The sequence below is a fragment of the Rhineura floridana genome, chromosome 6, assembly GCF_030035675.1.
Source record: "Rhineura floridana isolate rRhiFlo1 chromosome 6, rRhiFlo1.hap2, whole genome shotgun sequence".
In the NCBI taxonomy this organism is placed as follows: Eukaryota; Metazoa; Chordata; class Lepidosauria; order Squamata; family Rhineuridae; genus Rhineura; species Rhineura floridana.
The window spans coordinates 75354746-75377682 of NC_084485.1; the positions used below are offsets into that span (position 1 = coordinate 75354746).

The following is a 22937-nucleotide window of genomic DNA, read 5'->3' on the forward strand; positions in this document are numbered from 1 at the left end:
GAGAGGTGGAAATTGCAAGAAGAATGCAGTCATATTACATAAGCAAGTGTTATACACAGTGCATGACCTAAACCAGAAGTTCCCAAACTGTGGTCCATGGACCATCAGTAGTCTGCGAGCTTCGTTTAGGTGATCTGTGACATAAGCGTATTAAATACTCATATTGATTTTTAATTGTGTTTTTATTGCTTCTTTTATTTTTTCTGTAATATTGTATTTGGTTGAATTCTATGCAATGCAAATTGTAAGACAATAAAATACAATATAAGAAATAAAAGCAGCAATAAAAATACAATTAAAAATCCTACAGCATCTAGCACAGCCCATTGCAAGTGCTACAACAGGAAGAAAAATCATTAAGTGGTCCACCGAGACCCTCAGCAATTTTCAGATGGTCTGTGAGAAAAAAAGTTTGGGAAAAACTGACCTAAACATGAGTCAAGACAGAGCCAGAATTAAATGAAAAGAGCACCTTAAAAAAAAATTAACCTAATAAGGGGTCTAAATTCCTGGTATGCCTTTGTAAATTTGTAAATTTTGTTTTTTTTAAAAAATGTGTTTTTAAATTTGTATATTTGTTTTTAATTGTTGTGAACCATCCAGAGAGCTTCAGCTATGGGGTGGTATATAACTGTAATAAATAAATAAATAAAACTTGCTCATTTTCTCTCAGATTTTTGCTTTTCAGTACTTCCTCATAATTTCCATTTATGGTAAACCACAAAACTTGCAAGGGGGGTTTCCTACATCACAGAAAACAACAATATGCAAACTGTTCAGTACTTTTTGAGTAGTTCTGTCAAGTGGGTTTTTTTAAAAATTCTTCAGAAATATCTCAAGCAAAAGAATGTCTGAGCTGTTAAAAAAATCAATGTCTCCTAGGTGTAGATCCTGTTTTGTGCATGATGTTAGAACTGCAGGTCCAGTTTCAGATCAATAGGTCTCAGCCTGATGGAGAAGCAGAGCCATCCACCCACTTCTCTGGTTAACTGTGTGGATGTGTTTGAGATTTTCACGTACAAGGAATCCACCCCCCATCCCCCAAGATGTTTTGTGACTGAGATATCAGGGTTCAAGAGCAGAAGTTGTGAAATGCCAGTTTCAAGTAGCGTGGTAGTGAAATCAGCTTTGCCTTTGCCATGTTCCACAGAGATAATCAACAGGCCTCTGAGGATTTAAGGATAAAATAGATATTGTGTTGGATGCTAAAAATGTTTATTTTTACAGCCTTTCCCAGAAGGATGAGTTTACTCGTGAACAGTATCTTTTGTTTGTTTTAAAGATCTGTTTTATCTGTTTCATTTTTATTGTTGTATACCACTATGGTATTATTGTGATGTCAGCAGCTTTTTAAAAAGTACTCAAAATAAATAATGGGTTGCTAGCGTGTGATATGTCGCTGGACTCCATCTCCCATCATGCCTGACCATTGGCCATGCTGTTTGGGACTGATGGCAGTAGGAATCCAACAATATCTGGAGGGCTACAAAAGCATTTTTATAAGTCCTATTGAATTCAGTGAGGTTTACTCCAGGTATGTGGGATTAGCATTGCAGCTTTACTCCCAGAAAAGCAAGTATTGGATTAAAACTTCATATTGGAAAGGTATATCTCGAGAACCAGACCACCTAGAAACTTAATTTTTTTTTAATGAAAGCTGAGAGTCCAGAGATTAAGGTGCCTTATCTGGAGACCCAGAGAGGACCCCAAACATCTGGAGTCTCCAAGCAAAAACCGGACATCTGGCAACCCTACATGAAATGTTGTTTGTCTTGTCTTACTGAGGCAGTGGATGGCTGGCCTGTGCATAATTTGTCAAATGAAACGATGTCAGCCTGACTTAATGGGTTTGGATTTTATGAAGACTAACATCTGGTTGGCTTTATGTAGCATTCTAAGCTCAGAGGAACTCAAAACAAACAAAATGCTACAAAATAAAAACATATGCAAATGTCTCTTGTGAAAGGGTCCTGAGAAATGGTGGTCCACATCAGTTATGGGCTCCAAGAATTTCTAGTCACTTCAGAGCCTCAGACACTCTCAGGTACGTCAGGAGAGGCAGTGCATCATGACCTAGATGACACTCCTTTCCTTTTGTCTTCCTGGCTACGCATAGCTCACCGACGTGAGGAAGTGGAAAAAACTGGGGAAGGGACATAGCTCAGTGGTAAAGCATCTGTTTTGCATGCAGAAGGTCCCAGGTTTGGTCCTCAGCATCTCCAGGCAGGAATGGGACAGAACCCTGCCTGAAATCCTGGAGAATCGTTGCCACTCGGTATCCATTATTGAGCTAGGTGGACCAATGGTCTGACTAGGTATAAGGCAGCTTCCTTTGTTCCCAAAATGCAGACAGCACTGCTCTCCTGACACTGTTTCATTGCTTGATCTGAATGGAATACTTCCTTCCTTTGGTGTGTCTCCCTCTCTTCATCTGTCAAATGAAGAAAGAAAATTATACTTCACTGTGTTAGTTACAGGGCTTGCTTTTTATACTGTGAACCTAATGGTCATGTTTAGTAGTATGCACCGAGCAAGGACCCTGTATTCTCTCTCTTGATCTATGTTTCATAAAGGAGCAGTCAAAGCTGGAACAAAATCAGGATTGTTTGTGGATGTTCTTGACCGACCAGGAGAGAGACCTCGGGGTTGTAGTGGACAGCACGATGAAAATGTCAACCCAGTGTGCGGCAGCTGTGAAAAAGGCAAATTCCATGCTAGCGATAATTAGGAAAGGTATTGAAAATAAAACAGCCGATATCATAATGCCGTTGTATAAATCTATGGTGCGGCCGCATTTGGAATACTGTGTACAGTTCTGGTCGCCTCATCTCAAAAAGGATATTATAGAGTTGGAAAAGGTTCAGAAGAGGGCAACCAGAATGATCAAGGGGATGGAGCGACTCCCTTACGAGGAAAGGTTGCAGCATTTGGGGCTTTTTAGTTTAGAGAAAAGGCGGGTCAGAGGAGACATGATAGAAGTGTATAAAATTATGCATGGCATTGAGAAAGTGGATAGAGAAAAGTTCTTCTCCCTCTCTCATAATACTAGAACTCGTGGACATTCAAAGAAGCTGAATGTTGGAAGATTCAGGACAGACAAAAGGAAGTACTTCTTTACTCAGCGCATAGTTAAACTATGGAATTTGCTCCCACAAGATGCAGTAATGGCCACCAGCTTGGATGGCTTTAAAAGAAGATTAGACAAATTCATGGAGGACAGGGCTATCAATGGCTACTAGCTGTGATGGCTGTGCTCTGCCACCCTAGTCAGAGGCAGCATGCTTCTGAAAACCAGTTGCTGGAAGCCTCAGGAGGGGAGAGTGTTCTTGCACTCGGGTCCTGCTTGCGGGCTTCCCCCAGGCACCTGGTTGGCCACTGTGAGAACAGGATGCTGGACTAGATGGGCCACTGGCCTGATCCAGCAGGCTCTTCTTATGTTCTTATGATTGCATGGAAGAGTTTTGTTCAATGGCTTGGAAGCTTCTGGCACAGTCCCCTACTCTCTTTTGAAGTGACTTACCCTCTACCTCTCTTGCTTCCAGTTCTGGTTTTATAATATCAGTCCACACTGTGGTTTGACTATCACCTTCACATTCTAAACACTTCACCTGGTGGAACTTGGCTGAATTAATAAAGTAGAACCCCTTTAACCTCCCAAGAAGAACAGGGAAAATGCCCAGGAGACACACTTGTTTATTACTGTACAGCTGAACGTCAAAAAGACTAAAGTAATGACAACAGAAGATTTATGTAACTTTAAAGTTGACAATGAGAACATTGAACTTGTCAAGGATTATCAATACCTTGGCACAGTCATTAACCAAAATGGAGACAATAGTCAAGAAATCAGAAGAAGGCTAGGACTGGGGAGAGCAGCTGTGAGAGAACTAGAAAAGGTCCTCAAATGCAAAGGTGTATCACTGAACACTGAAGTCAGGATCATTCAGACCATGGTATTTCCGATCTCTGTATGCATGTGAAAGTTGGACAGTGAAAAAAGCGGATAAGAGAAAAATCAACTCATTTGAAATGTGGTGCTGGAGGAGAGCTTTGTGGATACTATGGACTGCCAAAAAGACAATTAATTGGGTGTTATAACAAATTAAACCAGAACTATCATTAGAAGCTAAAATGATGAGACTGAGGTTATCATACTTTCGACACATAATGAGAAGATATGATTCACTAGAAAAGACAATAATGCTGGGAAAATAATAATAATAAAAAAGATAATAATGCTGGGAGTAGAAAAAGAGGAAGACCAAACAAGAGATGGATTGATTCCATCAAGGAAGCCCCAGACCTGAACTTACAAGATCTGAACAGGGTGGTTCACAACAGATGCTGTTGGAAGTCGCCGTTTCATAGGGTCGCCATAAGTCATAGTTGACTTGAAGGCACATAACAACAAAACTTAAAAGGCTTGTTGAAAGAGGAAGGTCTTTGGTAGGCTCCACAAAGATAACAAGAGATGGCGCCTGTCTAATATTTAAGGGGAGGGGATTCCAAAGGGTAGGTGCCACTACACTGAAGGTCTGCTTCCCATGTTGTGTGGAATGGACCACCTGATGAGATTGTGTCTGCAGGAGGCTCTTGTCTGCAGGAGGCTCTTATCTGCAGAGTGCAATGATCAACTGGGTATATAAGGGTCAAGATGATCTTTCAAGTATCCTGGTCCCAAGTTGCATAGGGCTTTGTACACCAAAACTAGATCCTTGGCCCCATAGCTAATGGGCAGCCAGTGCAATTCTTTCAGCAGCAGCATGACATGTTGGCAATACCCTGCCCCTGTCCTGCTGGTTCCAGTGTGTCTCCACCTCTCTTTTCTGAAAATGGGCGCACACAACGCTAGACAAATCCCACCCCTTTTTACTGTGAAACCTGGTGGGGTCAGCCTGTCTGCATAGTTTTTTTTAATAAATTCAGCTTCAAACAGATTTCGCAACTGTTCAGCAGATCAACACGTTGCTCCTCCAGGTGTGGCCAATGGAAACACTTTGCTGTAGGCGACTAGTGTGCTCACAGCCTAAGATAAAATGAACAATGGGAAGTTTCTTTGAGACAAAAGGCTGTCAGAAAAAAAGGAAGATTTTTCTGATGCTTTGTTAGGCCCAAAGCAATTTGATAAATGTCAGTGGGAAGAGGAGTATAGGTTTTTTTTAAGATATGTGTGTCTGCTATTCTGTTACTATTATTTTATGTTTATATCCCACTTTTTGTCAAAGGGGCACAAGATGGCATACATGACTGTCCCCTTCCCCATTTTATCCTCACAACAGCCCTGTGAGGTAGGTTAGGCTGAGGCTGAGCAACAGTGACTGGCCCAAGGTCACCTAGTGAGCTTCATGGCTGAGTGGGGATTTGAACCCTGGTCTCTCAGCTCCTGATACAAAGGTGGAGACACATTTGTGGCTGTACTAGCTTCAGTGCGTCTCCAGCTCTGTTTTCTGAAGCTGGAGACACACAACACTAGTTAAATTCTGTCCCTTTTTACTCCAAAACTTGGGGAAATGCAGCTCCATCGCGTTTCTCCATGAAATCAGCTTGAAGTGAAAACAAAACTGTTTGGGAGATCAACTCGTTGCCACTCGGTGGTGTGTCCAGTGAAAATGCTTTGCTGCAGACTCTGGCAGAGACAGTGGCTGGCCCAACACTTTGCTGTGGGCAGTTCTAAAAGGTCTGAGATCAGCAGTGAGGAAGAGAGATGTGTCCAGCCATGGGCAAATGCACTTTAAACCAAAGCCAGAGAAAGCAGTCTGGCTGCTTTCGAAGTAGCTGGTGTGTCTGCAGCCCAACACTCTAACCACTGTACCCTCCCAAGCATGAACTTCTTTCCATTGCAACTGAAGGAAGATCCCCAACACTGTAAAGAAGGTGATATTTCCATAGACTGTGGTCTATAAAAGAGGAGCTTATTGTCTCTGTTATTTAATATATACTTACGTTTACTTTTATATCTAAATACATGTGCTTCTCAATCAGAAGCCATTCTAGGTTGTCAGACACCTTGTGTTGAGGATTGCCTCTAAAATCTCTATGATTCAAGTTTCTGAGGCAGCAAGGCCAGCAGGCACAATGCTGTGCTTTCTCTTTTTCTAGCCCTGCAACGTGTGCCATGGTCTGAGGGGGAACATGCAAAAACTCTCCCAGTTCATCCTGTTAACTTTCCCATTCCCTGCGTAGGTCCAAAGAGGCTTGCTCTTTAGCAAGGCTACCGTTAGACTCCAATCATATCTGCAGCTGTTTGTCACGCATGCCTCTTGAATGGCGGCCTGTTTGTTAAAGGTGAAACCCTGCTTTGTAAGTACAAATAAAAGCTGAGTTTTGGATAGATGAGGAAGCTTAAGGGAAGTTATGTCGGCTGATTGTGGAACAGAAAAAAGGATGTAGCCATCTGTAGCAACCCTCAGTATGGCGGAAATGGAAATGGAGAAGAGCCTTTCTCAGGCCAGTTCTAGATGCGCACAGGATAGTCTTGTCTACAAGAGGCACAAACAAATGATCTTACACAGCTTCATGAAAGAGAAAGACAGGCAAGCCGTGTTTCTGAGCATCACATGGGTCAGTGAGTTGGTGTCCAGTGGTACACTGTTTACATAAGTAGGCATTATGGTATCAGTGCAATGGATGCAAAGCTTTGTCCATGATGCATGCATGTGGTAAGTGTGTGTATTGTTGGGATATTCACTGGGCTGCAATGTTTAATTAACTGCTTAGTGATTTAGGCTGCAGTCTCACCTACATGAGAGAACCCATTGAATTCAATATGGGACTTACCTTCTGAATAGGCACGTATAGGATTGCACTGATTTTAAAAAAATGAAATATACAACAATGCCCAACAGATGTTTGTTTTTTTAATTATAATGGGTGATATCATGGCTTGACCTACTTATGCAACAGGGTGTCCTCTTCCTATCCTCCCCCCTGCAACCCCACACTCTACAGATCTGTTCCGGAGGTCCCCCAACCCTCTGAAACAGATGTTGGGGTGCAGGGAGGGAGATGTAGGGGAAGAAAAAGAAAGGGATGGCCTGCTGCACAATAATATAATGTTCCACTGGCAGGCAGACACAGTTGGGTGTCACCCATTATTTATGAAAAAAATGCAGTTAACAAGCACCATCTAAAAAGAGACACTTCTTCTTTTCCCTCACATAGGATGGTGTGCCTCTTCTAAGTTGATGCCTGCTATGACACATGCATACATTATCCAAAAAAAGAAAGAAGGCAAACCTGTTGCTTCAGAAACATTTGCAATCAATGCATGCATCTATGAATCAACTCAAACTCAAACAATTACTTTCATTAATTGTGTTGCTTGCACCCTTAGTTATTTGGCACCAATCACTGCTGGTGTATAGCTACTGTAAGCCCAGAGAGCATTTGCTGCTGTCTCAGAATTCCCTATTCCCAAAAGCCAAAACAGTTATAATGTGAATATGGGAGATCAGAGATCTAATGTCCTGGTGTGTGTTTTGTTTAACCCTTTATCCCAGTTCTGTTTTCTGGATATAAATTTCTCTGCTGAAAGCTGTTATGAGCATGATGGGGGTGGAGGAGAGAGAGAAGTATGCAGGCAGGATACAAGTATATGCATTTCTTATACTTGAGGACTCAAAGCAGATTGGAGGCTGGAGGGAATTTAGATCTGGAAAATGGCACTGCAGGGAAAAGTTAACCCTTCCCGCAGCACTGTTTCTCTCATAAAAATTGGAACACCCCCCATACTGCTTTTAAGTAGGAAAGAGCCCCCGCATCAGTAGATCTGATCACAGATTTCCTGTATCGATTCATGTACATTTTGCCCCTACACTAATTGTGCATTTTAGATCAATCTGCAGCCCAGCTTAATATGGAGCTAGAATCCTGATGGTCAATTATCCTTGATTTTCTTTCTTTCACTATTCTGTTTGCCATTTAATTGTAATGTGCAGAAGCAAGAGTTAGCTAAGGTTACCAGCTGCCAAGAAACTATGGCCTTGTCTGCTGTTATGTCTTTACCAGTTGTCTGATGTACTGAAATCAGCTGGTGAAGTTTTTCCATAGGGTAGAGAAATGCATCATCTGCTAATGTCGGCACAACCTAAAAGCACATCTATAGCGGCCAGATGAAAAGTAGATAACTAACAACTGCGCTGGCCACTGAGGGCACAATTGTGTTACTGAGGGCACAAATTGCTCAATTGTGCATTTCCTTTATATTATTGTTTGTTTAAGTTTAAATTGTTCTAACCTTATGCCTTCACTCTGCCTTTAATGGAGTTACTGGACTATTGGATATATACCATATCTATGCATGGACAGGGGTGAGAATATAATGCATAGATACTGAGAGAAAGGTTTCAGTTTTGCTTTGAATCTCACAACTGTGATTGCTTGGCTTTCCACTGTGTTTTGCAGAAGTGCACTGAATAGGGTAATTTGAAAACTGCTTTGCTTTTCTGTGGCCAGAGCCTACCAGAGTCTCAGCAAGGAACAAATCCTTCCTCAGTCCGGCCGCCACTTCAGAACACCAAATCCTATGGTGTCCTCCCTGCTTCCACCTGGGACAGGCAGAAGTGCTATGAGTGAGGCCAAGGAGGATGCACCTGTTCAGCACAGCCCAGTGCCCTGCAGTGCAGGGTCAGTGAAGGAGCCACAAGAGGCTCCTAGAGGGCTCACAGTCAAGTGTCTCGACTCTTTTCGAGGGAAGATCACTGCAGGCAACTGGAGGATTCAAGTGGACACAGGCTTTCAGCCAAGTCTCAAGACATACTCTGGAAGCAGTGGAAACCAGGTCATGGACATTATTACTATTATTATTCATATCCAGATAGAGCAGGGGTAGGGAACCTTTTTCTAGCCCAAGGGCCAAATTCCCTTTTCGGCAACCTTTCGAAAGCCAAATGCTAGTAGTGGGTGAGGCGAGAAGCAAAAGCGGATAGAGCTATACATGTCAATTTTATCTTTGTACAGTAAGCTACACACACTCCTCTCTGCCCTCCATCCGGGCAAGCCGGAGGCACAATCGGAGTTCAAGGACACAATCTAACCAGGCAAAAACACTCAAAGGAGAGTGAAAACCAGGGCCAGTAGGGCGTGTGGCTAGAGAGAGGGTTGTGGCCTGGAGAAAGTTTTGGGGGGCAGACAGAGAAGTGTGAAGGGCTTCATTCATCCCCTGGGCCTGAGTCCCCCACCCCCGACAAATGGAATACCTGGCAAGATCTATTGTATTGGTGGATGCAGCCCCAATAGTCATACAGAGGAGGCAAGAGCTTGTCTTCCTGTTTACTGGACACTTTTGCCATTCAGGCAATGCGATTCTTGCTTCTTGCTTTGTCTGTCGCTGTCATCGGCACCGTGTCAGGATACTGGGGGAAGGGCCATAGCTCAATGACAAGGTATTTGCTTTGCGATCAATCTCCGGCATCTCCAGGTAGGGCTGAGAATGTCCCCTGTCTGAAACCCTGGAGAATTGCTGCCAGGCAGTGTTGACCTGGATGGACCAGTGGTCTGGTTTGGTATGGGGCAGTTTTTTATGACCCTATCTATGAATATGCGGAATTGTGCTTTCTTCTAGAAACTTATGTACCCATTGTTAAACCATATTTATAGACGGTTCAATATTGCATGTATTTCTCCTTCATGTGGGGCCCTCCCCTCCCACACAATTCCAAGCCTGGTAATCCTCTAGATTTCCTGCCAAATATCTGAGATGTATAAAATCCCAAAAGGTTTATACTCAAAACTCTTACTTTGGAGTAATGCTTTAGATCTCACTAGGGCTGCATTCCAGAGACAACTTCCAACACAAAGGGCAGGGGAGCTGTAGAGCAAATGCTTCAAATTCATTCTTAGCAAAAACTTAACATACCCAGCTTCCACTGGTTTGGAGCAGGGAGCTAGATCTATCCCACTGAGCTAGGGTTGCCACGTCTCCAGTTTTCACTCTTGATTTTGGGGGTCCTCTCTGGGTCTCTAGATGAGTCACCTTAATCTCTGGACTCTCAGCTTCAATTAACCCCCCCTAAGTTTCTAGGTGGTATGGTTCACAAAATATACACCAAAACATCAGCCACCACCCTACGCAACTTCTGTTAAATCAGCTGTAGCTGGCTGCTCTAACCCTGCCCTTTCGGGTTTGTAGCTGATAAGTGAAGTCAGGGTTGTGATTTGTTGTCCTCCAGGCAGTGCCTAGACCCATTGCAATGCCAGAAAATGGTTGTTTTTTCCTGCTTATTTGAAAATTGCAAGTTGAGTAAGTATATAGCTTTCATTTTTTCTCTCTCTTGTGTGGAGGAGTCATACAAGTTTAAATTTTCCTTGGCTGTTAGAGAGGGCATTTTATTTGTCTAATTCATAGCCTGTTTTGAAACCTTCCCAATATGAAGCTTTAATCCAATACTCACTTTTCTGGGAGTAAAGCTGCAATGCTAATCCCTCATATCTGGAGTAAACCCCATTGAATTCAGTCAGAGTGGTAAGCGGCGGTAACGCAGCCAAAGCTCTGCTCATGGCCGGAGTTCGATTCCAACGGAAGGAGGAAGTTGAATCTCTGGTAAAAGGGGTCGAGGTCCACTCAGCCTTCCATCCATCCATGGTCGGTAAAATGAGTACCCGGCATATGCTGGGGGGTAAAGAAAGGCCGGGGACGGAACTGGCAATCCCACCCCATATATACGGTCTGCCTAATAAACGTCGCAAGACGTCACCCTAAGAGTCGGAAACGACTCGCACTACAAGTGCGGGGACACCTTTACCTTTTATGGTTAGGATTGTGCTGTAAATTAATGTAACTTTGAGTAAACATAGCAAAATGAACATAGTGAACTTTAAGCGAACACAGCAAAGAATTGTGTTTGTGTTGTAAATCTTTCTCTCCCTCTCCAATCCTATTATTTAAAGTAATTAGGCAGGGCTTACTTAGTTATCACAGTTTTTATTATCTAGGAAACTAATACTGATTTTTAAAAATGTTCTGCAATGACCAACTGGTTTGACAATAAACTATTACATGGGGTGTATGTATTTTCACATCTGCAGTGTGTGTGTGTGTGTGTATATATGGAGTCTTTCTAACAACCCTGTGAGGTAGGGTTGGTGATTGGAAACCAAGGCAGCTCACAATAAGAAATAAATCCCTTTAAAATCCAATAACCATAAAAACAAATATAAACAGTTGGAAAACAGCTTAAAGTGGCATGATTCTGAATATTGGGTTGGGTGAATGACGTTCCTTATCACTTGAAGTTGCAGTTCTGTGCTTACTTCTCTGTTTGAGTAAGCCCCATTGAATACAGTGGGCCTTGCTTCTGAGTAAACAAACATAGGATTGCACTATAAATATCATTACAGGTTGTGTAAATAATAAGCATCTTTGACAGTCAACCTTATATAAATATTTCATACTGTGTCCCAATAAGTATTTGATTTCACATTATGGCTGTAGATTATTATTTCCTCTACATTGTAAGTATAGCCTTCTTTCTTGGGGTGGTCATGGCTCCCTTCTGTTGTTTTCATCCTGAGGGGCAGATAGGCTGAGAGATGGTGAGTAGCCCATGATCACTCAGTACACTTTATAGCTCATTTCCATTTTGAAAAAAAATAATTAAAATGATTTACATGCAGGCGAAGTTTATGAAGTAGATCCACACAATACATTTAAAGCACATCCAACTTGCATTTAAAGCATGTGACTTCCCCTAAGGTATCCTGGCAAGTGTAGTTTTCCCATCGCAGTTATAGTTCTCACCTCCCTTAACAAACTACAGTTCCCATGATTCTATGGTGGGATTCATGTACTTCAAATGTGTGTTGAATGTGCTTTAAATGAATGGTGTGGATCTGCCCTAGGGATGATGTGCATTCATTAGTGAATTGAAAAGAACAATTTTAAAAGATACTTTTTAAAACGGGAAGGGTTGTAGCTCGGTGGTAGGGCATATGCTTTGCATGTGAAAGTCCAAAATTCAATTGCCTGGAATCCTGGAGAGCCAATGCTAGTCCATGTCATCAATACTAGGTAGTATCAAATGGTCTGAGTTGATATAAGATAGATTCCTTTGTTCCTAAAAGTAGAAAGAGACCCAAGGGCCACAGTGACTCCAAATTTTATCTATGTATTTTATTTACAACATTTATATACTGCTTTATTGTAAAAAAATCTCAATGTGGTTTATAGAAGGAATTAAAACAATAAAATTATTGGCAAAAACAGTTAAAGACAGGTATTCAAAAACATCCAAAATAATGAAACCAACAATGATTTAAAAACAGATAAAAAACACAACAGCTTCTACATTCCTGGATGGGCTTGCCTAAACAAAAATGATTTTAGCAGGTGCAGAAAAGAGTACAATGAAGCTAATGTCAATAGGCAGGGAGTTCCAAAGCATAGGTGCTGCCACACTAAAGGACTGATTTCTTACAAGAGCAGAAGTACTATGTGGAACCCGTAACATGGAAAGCACAGCTTGAACTTGGCCTGGTAGCAAATCAGCAACCAGTGCAGGTTTCAGAGCAGAGATATTATGTGCTGATAGGGTCTCACTCATGTCAGCAATCGTGCCACAGCATTCTGAACTATCTGCAAGTCCCCAAGTCAGGTTGTGCTGCATGGGGATTTGTGACCTTGGCACCAGGATTATTTAGTTTTGGTTTTTGGTTATAAATCCTGACTGGTTGTGGGAAGCTGAGGTTTCTGCCTTATTCAGAAGAATCTTGTTGTGTTTGGTATGGAATTGCATTTAGGAAATTATCACGGTCTTTTCTTTTTCTATTTGCCATTTCATTTACCTTTAACCTCATTCCCTTACCTCCATAGTGGTTCCATGCACTCAGCTCAACCTCCTTAAACCTACTGATGATGCACCTTGTTTGTTTCTTGCCCAATAGTGGTAAAAGAGAATTCACATATTTGGAAGTGCAGCTGCAATTGGTGTTCCTAAGCTGCTGCCTGTGAAGGTAGACCAAACCATGTGTCTTTTCCCTCTTTCAATGATTACTTACTGGAATTGGGTTGGCTGTCAAAGTGAGTTTATAGCAGCCCACAAGGTAGGCAAAAAAGGTAGAGAATCTTCTTACTTTTACTGATTTCTCAAACCTCTTTCTGAAGTAAAGGGTCAAATCTGTAAAGAAGTTTGGAGCAGCCATGTTAAAAGGTAGGGGCACAGCATTTCAAGCAGGGGGTTGCCAACCCTGCTTGAATATGGATATCTTTGCAGAGGATCCCTAGTCAAGCTTTGCCAACAGCACAATCCAAACTATATCTACTCAGAAGTAAGTCCAGCTGAGTTCAATGGGGCTTAGTACCTTAGTAAGTGTGTTTAGGATTGCAGCCTTCAGGGGCATCCATCTTTACTCCTGAGTGGTCCTATCTAACATCTCCACAACAGTAGGCTCCTTTCTTCCTACAATGGCTTTCTGGTGACTGGGCTGGCCTGAGGGCACTTAAACCCTTCTTGCCAGAAGCAAGTAGGCTAGATGAAATGTTCTCTACCCAGGCTCCATCTTTCAGCTAACATTTCTATCTTAATTTCCAATCAGAGAAATTTTTTGTGTGTATTGTATGCTCCAAGCAACTGTGGTTGATGCTTAATGTATCATGCTTAATGACATCACTCAGGCCCGTCCCAGTGACATCACTCAGGCCTGCCCCTGAAATCTCAGGGTTTGGAATGCTTTTGACCTGGCAACTGCACATGGGGCTCCTGTTCACAGTTAGTGCCCCACAAGATCAAAACTGTTTCTCTTTATACACACAGGACCCCAAAGAGAAAAAAATAGCTCTGGAGCTCCTGCTAACAGAGCAGGCCTATGTCAGCCGCCTTCATCTTCTGGATCAGGTTGGTTGGCAGCACCATCTCAACTTTCTGCTGTGTATATTTTGGAATTTTTTAAAATTCTGACCTGGTGAGAGAACTGAACTTTCCTGATATTCTCTCATAAAATGTTTTCCCCACTTTTAATCTGCCATATCTTACTTCCTATCCACCATTCCCTCTGGCCCTCAAATGCTTGATGGAAAAATAGCAGTCTGGAAACTTAGACTGGAACTCAACACCAGGGCCAGCAGCTAAATATAGTTTCATCAAAAAAATTTCAGGTATCATCATAGCAGCCCCTAGTAACCACTGTGCCAGGTCCAAAAGACCAAGAGCACATTGAAATGAGGAACTATGCAACAGAGCTGGCCCTAGAAATTAAGATTAAGGGTAGAGACACACATACTGTTGTCCCAGTCTCAGTGCATCACCACTTCTCTTTTGAAAACAACACTATTCAAACCTTGCCCCTTTTTACTGTAAAACCCCAGTCAGATCAGCTCGAGTGCATTTTTTTAAAATTCAGCTTCAGATAGATTTTGCAACTGATTGGTAAATCAACCTATTTGCCTTCCAGGTGTGGCCAATGGAAATGCTTTGCTTTAGGCTCAAGCAGAGACAGTGATTGGCCCAATGCTTTGCTGTGGGCAATGCTGAAAGATCTGACATCAGCAGTGGGGAAGGGAGGTGTGCCCAGCTGAGGGCAGAGTTACTTCAAAACGCAGCCAGAAAAACCATTCTTAGTGCTTTTGAAGTGACTGGTGTGCCCATAGGCTGAATATGGCCCGGTTTTCTACCTCTTCCCTTCCTGCCCCTACCTTCCATGGCTTTTTGCCAGCCCCTCCTCCCTTGCACAATCTCACCCTTTCCCTCACCATTTATTTATTTATTTATTTATTTATTTTATTAAATTTATATACCGCCCGACTAGCAATAGCTCTCTGGGCGGTGAACATAAAATAGCATAAAAATACAATGAATAACAAAATAATACTAAAATACAATCAACAATCCAATACAATAAACATTTTTAAAAGTAAATCATTGTAACTTAAAATTAATGATACATTTCTATTTATTGATCTGTTTCTATTGTGAATTGTGTCAGTGGAGTGCTTTGTTGCATTGCTGTTTTATTGATTTTTCATACACTCTCCTGGGATTTATTTATTTATTATAATGAAGGGTGGAATAGAAATATTGTACACAAGCAAGCACGCAGTATTATTTGATCATCAATTTGGAAGTGTATGTCGAGACCATGTGGTCACTGGGGTCCATGTCACCTTTAGATTCATTATAATAAAGAATGACCTCCGTCTTAGAATTCTGGCTTGGGATTGCTGCATTGTTATGCACTGAAATAGGGGAAACTGCTGCAGCGAAAATGACATCAAAGTGAAAAATGAAAAAGAAACAAACTTTAAAGGTAATTGAAGGAAGATCACTTTTGTGGTTAGTACTCAAATGACGTGTAGAACCTTGAAAAAAAGGTTACAGACACTTGCTTTTTGCCACTCTAGATCACTGCAGACAGAACATTAAAAAAACACTGCCACTGAGCTTGGTGCCGCTGTCACTCAACTTGGCGCCCCCTTCAGGTCGGTGTTCTGGGCCACTAGTAGCCCAGCTTGCCCACCCTTAGGGCCAGCCCTGCACATAACTTACAGGTATCAAATGCCCTTGAAAACCAAAATGACTGCTGTGGACGCTTCTGAGTTTGTGGGCAAGGAACTCTGGGGGAATTTCTGATTCCCCCCCTCACCAATGTGCTAACCAGAGTCAGGTTTTTGTTAGCTAATCCTGTGACGCATGACACATTGGTGAAAAAGGTGTCTGTCATTATATTCCTTTCAGAACCCTGTAAGTATATTGTTAGATTCTCATTCCCTTTCTGGCTTAGGTTGTGAGCTGCTGGGGTAAAAAACTTAAAATATTTTTCTCCCTGTCTGCTGTGGTGAAATTACGTAAATTATGTGTTGTTATATTATTCCATCCCATTCACTTCAGTGTAAAGGAAATGCAAGGCAAATAGGGTGGGGGAATGTAATCAATTAGATATCATTTGCAGACTAAAAGCAACAACAGCAGCAAATACCAGTCATATTCACTGGATTGATTTCCTTTCTTGATATGAGACAAATACATGAAGATTCACTAATAGGCAAAAAAAAAACACCTTGCAGTTTTGAACATACCTGTAGCCCACAGATATTTCTATCAAACTTTAAAAAGCAGGGAAATTGGGCAGCTGTAGTGAATGCACCAGGAGAGCAGGAGACCTGACCTCCTCTCTGAGATGTTGTACTGGACTATGAATTGGTCAAAATGCAAACACAATTTGGGTTGGTCTTTCACAGTCCAATCCACTTCCTGTGTAGCTTGGAAGAATTTGGTAACATGTTCCTCTGAGCATATGGTAAGTGGTGGCAATCAGCCCAAATAACAGAAATAAGACATGTGCTGTGCTTATCTTGTTTTAGCAAGCAGAAAGCAACAATATTAATACAGTTGATATAGTTCAGATTCACGTTAAATATGTTAAACTTACTTTGCAATTTTAGTGAAGTTTCCTATGGTACATTATTTTCTTTTTCTTCTATTTCTGTGAATATGTGAAGTACAGCAACACTTTGCAGAATTTACACTAAAAAAACCCTCCAAAAACAATTGTGGAATTAAGGCACTGACTATTCTACAGAATAGTCTCCAGTGGACATGAGGAGTGCCTCAGTTTGCACAAGATAAAAGAGTGGGAGGTGAAATATATTCTAGCAAATTTCTAGGTGTGCTTTACGTTTTTAATAGACCAGATCCACCTTCCTTAAGTGGAGTGGTTTAAGAATAGCTGGCTGGACACATGCATCTTGGGCAGGCCAAATTTGTTTTTTCCAATAGCTAGAGACATTGCTTAAGTAGCAACATATTGTAATCAGACTAATTTTACATCAAAGCTGCAGTTTCAGATTCAACTTTTAATGCAGCCAAAATAGTAAAAGAATATAACCTGCAGTTTGAAACACAAAATGCTATCATATGACATTGACCAATAAAAAGCCTTTGAAATTAATAAAAATAAATTTGACACAGATTTCTAGGATAAATAATGAGTGAAATATAATTTTCTAGATTAGATTCTCGGTAGAAAGAGTAGTAATACAGAGGGAAAGGCAAAGTAAGAAGAACACCAACAAACATACAAAAAATGAAATTCTCCATCTTTGGAGATGCAGTCCTGATTGCAGGTGTTGTAATCAGTCACTATATGCTCAGAGGCACATATTACCAAATTCTTCCAAGCTACACAGGAAGTGGATTGGACTGTGAAAGACCAACCCAATTAGTATTTGCAGTTTTACAAATTTGTAGGGCAGTATAATATCTCAGCAGGTCTCCTGCTGCCCTGATGTATTCACTAGAGCTGCCCAATTTCCCTGTTTTTTAAATTTTGGTAGAAATATCTGTTGGCTATAGCTACATTCTCAAACCACAAGGTCTTTTTTTTGTCTATTAGTTTATTTCTCTTCTTTTTAACCTGGGAGGTAAGAAATGGGGTCCTGTGCAAGTTTGTTGAGAGTGGATTAATCATTTGCATGCTTCTTGAGTTCAATAGAATTTACTCCCCTGCAATCATGCTTAGGATAGGTGAAACTGACCATGGGGGAGGAGGAGGGAGGGCAAAGGGGAGGAGAGGAAATGGGAGCAGGCAGGAGGGGGAGGGCTGGTTTGATCATTTGCATGCTTATTGAGCTCAGTGGGATTTACTCCCATGCAATCATGCTTAGGATAGGTGAAACTAACCTTGGGGGGGGGAGAAGGAGGAGAGAGGGAGGACTGGAGGGGGGGTGAAGAAGAGGAGGGGGAGGAAGGGAGGAGGAGGGAAGAGGAGAGGAGAGGGGAGGGGAAGGAGGGGGAGGAAAGGCAGGTTTGATCGTTTGCATGCTTATTGAGTTCAGTGGGATTTACTACCGTGCAATCATGCTTAGGATAGGTGGTATGGGGGAGTATGGGGGAGGAGGAAGGGAGAGGAGAGGGGGAGGGAGAGGGGGAGGGAGGGGAGGGGAGGGGAAAGAGGGAAAAGGAAGGGGCAGGGGCAGGAGGGAGGGGATAGGAGGGAGGAGGAGGGGGGGCAGGCGTGATCATTTGCATGCTTATTGAGTTCAGTGGGATTTACTCCCCTGCAATCATGTTTAGGATAGGTGAAACTGACCTGGGGGAGGGGAGAGGAGGGGGAAAAGAGATTGGGTGGGTGGGCACTGGACAGAGGAAAAGCCCCTTTCCTTTTCAAAAGGAAAACATTGTAAGCAGTATCATTATTTGTTTGGGGTTTCCCCACCTTTTTATTCTACAGCAAACACATCTAGTCTCCCATCCAAATTTAAACCAAAGCTGTCCCTGGTCACATCCACACCAGACCTTTATTCGACTTTAAACAGTCATGGCTTGTCCCCAAAGAATCCTGGGAACTGTCGTTTATGAAGGGTACTGAGAGTTGCTGGGAGACACCCTATTCCCCTCACAGAGCTACAATCCCCAGAATCCTCTGGGAAGAGGGCTTGGCTGTTAAACCACTCTGGCCAGTGGAGCTCCCTCCTGAAAAATACTGACAGTCTGCAGGCACCCTAGATCTACTTAGGCAGCCTTGAAAGCATCTGGAGGGCCTCACTGTATATACTTAATTCTGTTAAAGTCATTTTAATAAAACCATGATGAAATGTGTTTTGACTTCAGCACTATCTTTGGCTTTTCCTGGGTCCTTGAACTTTACCACTAGTTTTTCAAGTGAGATGATGCAGAGGGAACATTAAAGTTCAGCATGGAATGTTTATCATGAGGAAAGGCATTTGGGACTTATGTACCCACTAGCTTCTGAGGGCTTACATTCCAACATGCATCTATTCTATCACCGCCACCCATTTGGGAGTTTCCCATCCTTCAAAGAGAGAATTGTTTTCATTGGAGGCACATACAACTTGGGGAACTACGGTATATAAAAGCACAGGGATGCTAGCTGAATCTTTTATTTGTGTTAATTTACTCGCTGGGAATGTCCCCTTCTAGTAGGGATAAGGGAGAAATTTGATTCAGTTCTCATTTAAAAGGTACACCTACCTAATCTGCACTTTCTGAAACAATTCACAAACTTAAAACACAGCCATCCTTCAAACTGTGCACTTCTCTGAATGTTGCAATGCAGTACTCCAGCCATATGTGCAAAAATGCATTGTATTAGGGAAAATATGAAATATTGGGAGGAAATGCACTGAAAAAATGGATATATTAGGAGACATGTGTGCTAAAATGCCGGTGAATTTTCATGAGGACTTTTTAAAAAAAATCACAAACTGAGGTGAAAATGTGGAGAACTGAACAAGACTGGGAAAATGAACAACTGTGAGAAACCAAAATTGACAGATTTGCCCACCCCTTTGTTCCAGGTCTTTTTCTCGGAGCTGCTGAAGGAAGCCAGGAGTGGAAAAACATTCCCAGAAGAGGTGGTGAAAATGATATTTTCCAACATCTCATCCATTTACCAGTTCCATGCCCAGTTTTTCTTGCCAGAGCTGCAGAAGCGTGTGGAGAACTGGTGAGTTATGCCAGGCAGCTGTCTCCCCTCTCCCTAGGAGTGGCTGGTGGGGAGGGACATGTGCTCCTGCCACCGGCATAGCTGTGGCTTACCAGGAAGAAGAGGGGTAGGTGGCTGGTACTGTATGGATGCACCAGTGGAGCCAATCTGGCACTCCTGATGGTGCATCTGCACAGCACTGACCTCCCTGCTGCCTCCCACCCCGCCTCGGTAATCTGCAAGCTTCAGTGATGCTGGTGCTGGTACACTACACTGCCTCTGTCCAACAGCCACTCTTGCCTCTCCTTATTGTACTCTTGGAAGGGGAAGTGAGAGTGGGGAGGGATCATGCTACTGAAAGCATGTTGTAGGATTTGCTGTCTAGAATCTGAAAAAAAATATAATACAAGAGATCTACACTTAGGTCACTTTGAGAATATCTGGATTCTTTGTCCAGCTATGAAAAAGATCTATAATAAAAGTTGTGTGGATATCTTTGTATTGTTTTTATTGCTGGCAGAGGGCATTTTGCAAAGAGTTACCATTACAGAACAAAGACTTGTATTATGCTGCTGCTATTACTTGTTCTTCTTCGCCTAACCCCATCAATGCACATTCTTAAGAAAGCTCTAGGTATTTGTTTATTTAATGAAGCTTGTTCCAGTCTGTCTTGGCTTGGGCGGATGGAGTTGTAGTCCAAAACATCTGGAGGGCACCAAGTTGGCGAAGGTTGGTTTAAGAAATGTTTAGGCATCTTATTCGGGCGTAGCCCTAACAAGGTGTGGTGCCCAATCAAAGTAGGGTACATGGAGATATATTAATCCGTAAATCATAATACAAAAATTAGAAGACACCAGCTTGGAGACATAGGCCTCAACCATACTATGAATTTTTCCATAAGACACATTAGGACAGTTCAGCGTCTCAAAGAACCAGCACGCAAAAACATTGATTTATGAAAGGCAGCCCAGAACAGATACGTATTTAAGGCTTGTTTGAAGGTCTGCACTATAGGGGTCATGCGTTTGTTGGAAGGATAACCATGGGGCCTCCATCAAGATTGTGGTCCTAACTGATCTTACTGGCACCCCCTAATTAATCTTACTAGTGAGTAACAAGCAGGACCACCAAGGCTGAACTTAGCATATGGGCAGGATCATATGGATGAAGGTGATCCTTTAGATAACCTGACCCCAAAGTTTTATCCGCCATTTTCTTGGTTTTGTGGGTTTTTGTATTTGTTTTTATGCTGCCCTGGTATGCCATTTGTCTGATATGACAAAGAGCATTACAGAAATATTTTAAATAAATAATAACTACATCAGCAGTACTTGCTGCATATATATTTTTGCCTTGCTGTGACAGGAGGACATATGAAGACATTTATTCAACTTAGTAGCTTTTATGTTTTTTTGTTGAAGATGTTTATAAACAGAGGCAGCTAGTATTGTTTGTGCTGTGATGCATTCTTAAAAATATGGACGACTGCCTACAAGAAGCGGGGCTGCATCAAACAGACTCTTGCAAATGTCCCAAAATGGTGCCAGTGAGGCTTGGTTATTGCTAGTTGAGACCAGGAAATAAGGCAGATGGACATTTCCTCAGGCAGCTTCCCTAGAATATTTTGGCCGCCTTTCCATAGATGTCAATGATGGACTGGTTTTCTTGGCTTCTGACTGCAGGGATTCCAATCCCAGGATTGGGGACATCATCCAGAAGGTGGCCCCTTTCCTGAAGATGTATAGCGAATACGTGAAGAACTTTGACAAGGCAGTTGAGCTGATCACCACATGGTCTGAAAAGTCCTTGCCATTCCAGGAACTCATCTCAAGCATTCAGGTGAAAGCGACTCATAACATACTTAACATTTTCAATCAGATTAGCTTCTACTAGGGAGGCAATGTAGGGCATGGGTCTGTACATGTTTATAGGCAACATAGATCTTAAGCATTTTGGTGTCCTTGACAAAACAGTGAAATGGCCCTTCCCCATATTATCCTTTCTTCACTCATTTTGCGTGGCCTGGTGGCTGGCATCCTCCACGCCAGTCTTGAGCCTGCTGGTCTTAGCTAGGATATTAGACTCTGCAGTTCTTTCTGTGCTTCTTGCTGAATCCTATCCCCCAGGTCTCAAAAGGTTACACTAACTCATCTTGCATATCTCAGATGCTGCCTTTAACCCTGTACTCCTTACTCTGGGAATTTCTTGCTTCCAGATGACCTGAAACCTTCCATTACTCTGCTGTAGAAAGACTCGCACCAAGGCATTAAATCCTTCTGCTATACCATCAAGACTCAGTAGATCAGCCTTTGTCAATGTGGTGCTCTCCAGTTATTTTGGACAACAACTCCCAGGAAGGCTCTGTGTTGGGAAAGGCTGCAATATTTGCTAAGGTGCTTCATCCACAGGATTCCTGAATGCCTTGGGGGAGTTCCCAGTAGATAGAGCAGGTGACCCTGTTGAAGCCCTTGTCATGCTGTGGAACAGCGAGACGCTTCGGTCTCTTGACACGGTTGCCCCCAAGTGCCCTCTCCGACACTGTGGAGCCCGGTTTGCATCTTGGTACACTAGTGAGCCCCCTCTAGGATGCACACCTTAACATGGTGAAGGGGTTTGAGAGTGTTGAAGAAGCTAAGAGCAATGCTGTCAGGAGTCTAGACAAAGAGGCTAGACTCCTAGCAGGAGCACCCAAGGCGGAATGGTCAAAGCTGAAACACCAGACTAAGATGCATCCAAACTCAGAGGAAGGCAATGGTAAACCACCTCTGAATATCTCTTACCATGAAAACCCTATGAACAGAGTATCCAAAATGCAACACAGGATAGTGCTGGAAAATGAGACCCCCAGGTCAAAAGGCACTCACTGAGCTACTGGGGAAGAACAACGGACAAGAACGAGTAGCGCTGTGACTAATGACGCAGCTGGGTCAAAGCCGAAAGGAAGCCCAGAGGCTGACGCCCACAGATGCGAAAGGAGAGTCCGGAGTTGTATGACGCACACAATAAGAACATGGAATGTGAGAAGCATGAACCAGGGAAAGTTAGAAATTGTCAAGCAAGAAATGGAACGCATCAACATTACAATACTTGGGGTGAGCAACCTAAAATGGACAGGAATGGGACATTTTCAATCAGGCAACTACAAAATATTTTATGCAGGAAATGAGAAATGAAGAAGAAACGGGGTTGCTTTAATAGTGAGAAGTGATGTAGCAAGAGCAATTAGGAGCTACAACGCAAGGTCTGAGTGAGTTATATCAATGAGATTAAACAGGAAACCTATCAACATAACCATCATCCAAGTTTATGCTCCCATGGCAAATGCGGAAGAAGAGGAATTGGAGAGATTTTACGCAGAAGTACAGGAAGAAATTGATCACACACCAAAACAGGATGTGCTGATAATCATGGGGGATTGGAATGCAAAAGTAGGGAACAGAGAAGAATTAGGAATTGTGGGGAAATGGGGCCTAGGAGACAGAAATGAAGCAGGAGAAAGACTTATTGAATTCTGTGGAGCCAATAATTTGTTTCTTGCGAACACATTTTTTAAGCAACCGAGA

General features: G+C 42.4%; 1 protein-coding gene across 8 annotated transcripts in view; it reads left to right on the forward strand.

The window, feature by feature from the left end:
- FGD2 (FYVE, RhoGEF and PH domain containing 2) overlaps positions 1–22937 on the forward strand; it is a 45745-nt gene that overhangs the window by 4195 nt on the left and 18613 nt on the right. For 2 of the 8 annotated variants that reach the window (XM_061632460.1, XM_061632462.1), the window contains exons 1-4: positions 8466–8779; positions 13749–13829; positions 19247–19395; positions 21057–21213. In XM_061632460.1, the coding sequence (XP_061488444.1) occupies positions 8525–8779; positions 13749–13829; positions 19247–19395; positions 21057–21213 (642 nt within the window). In that variant the 5' untranslated portion in view covers positions 8466–8524. Of the gene's footprint in view, positions 1–8465; positions 8780–13748; positions 13830–19246; positions 19396–21056; positions 21214–22937 lie in introns of those variants that run through there. The other 6 variants (XM_061632459.1, XM_061632463.1, XM_061632461.1 and 3 more) reach the window with 4 other exon arrangements.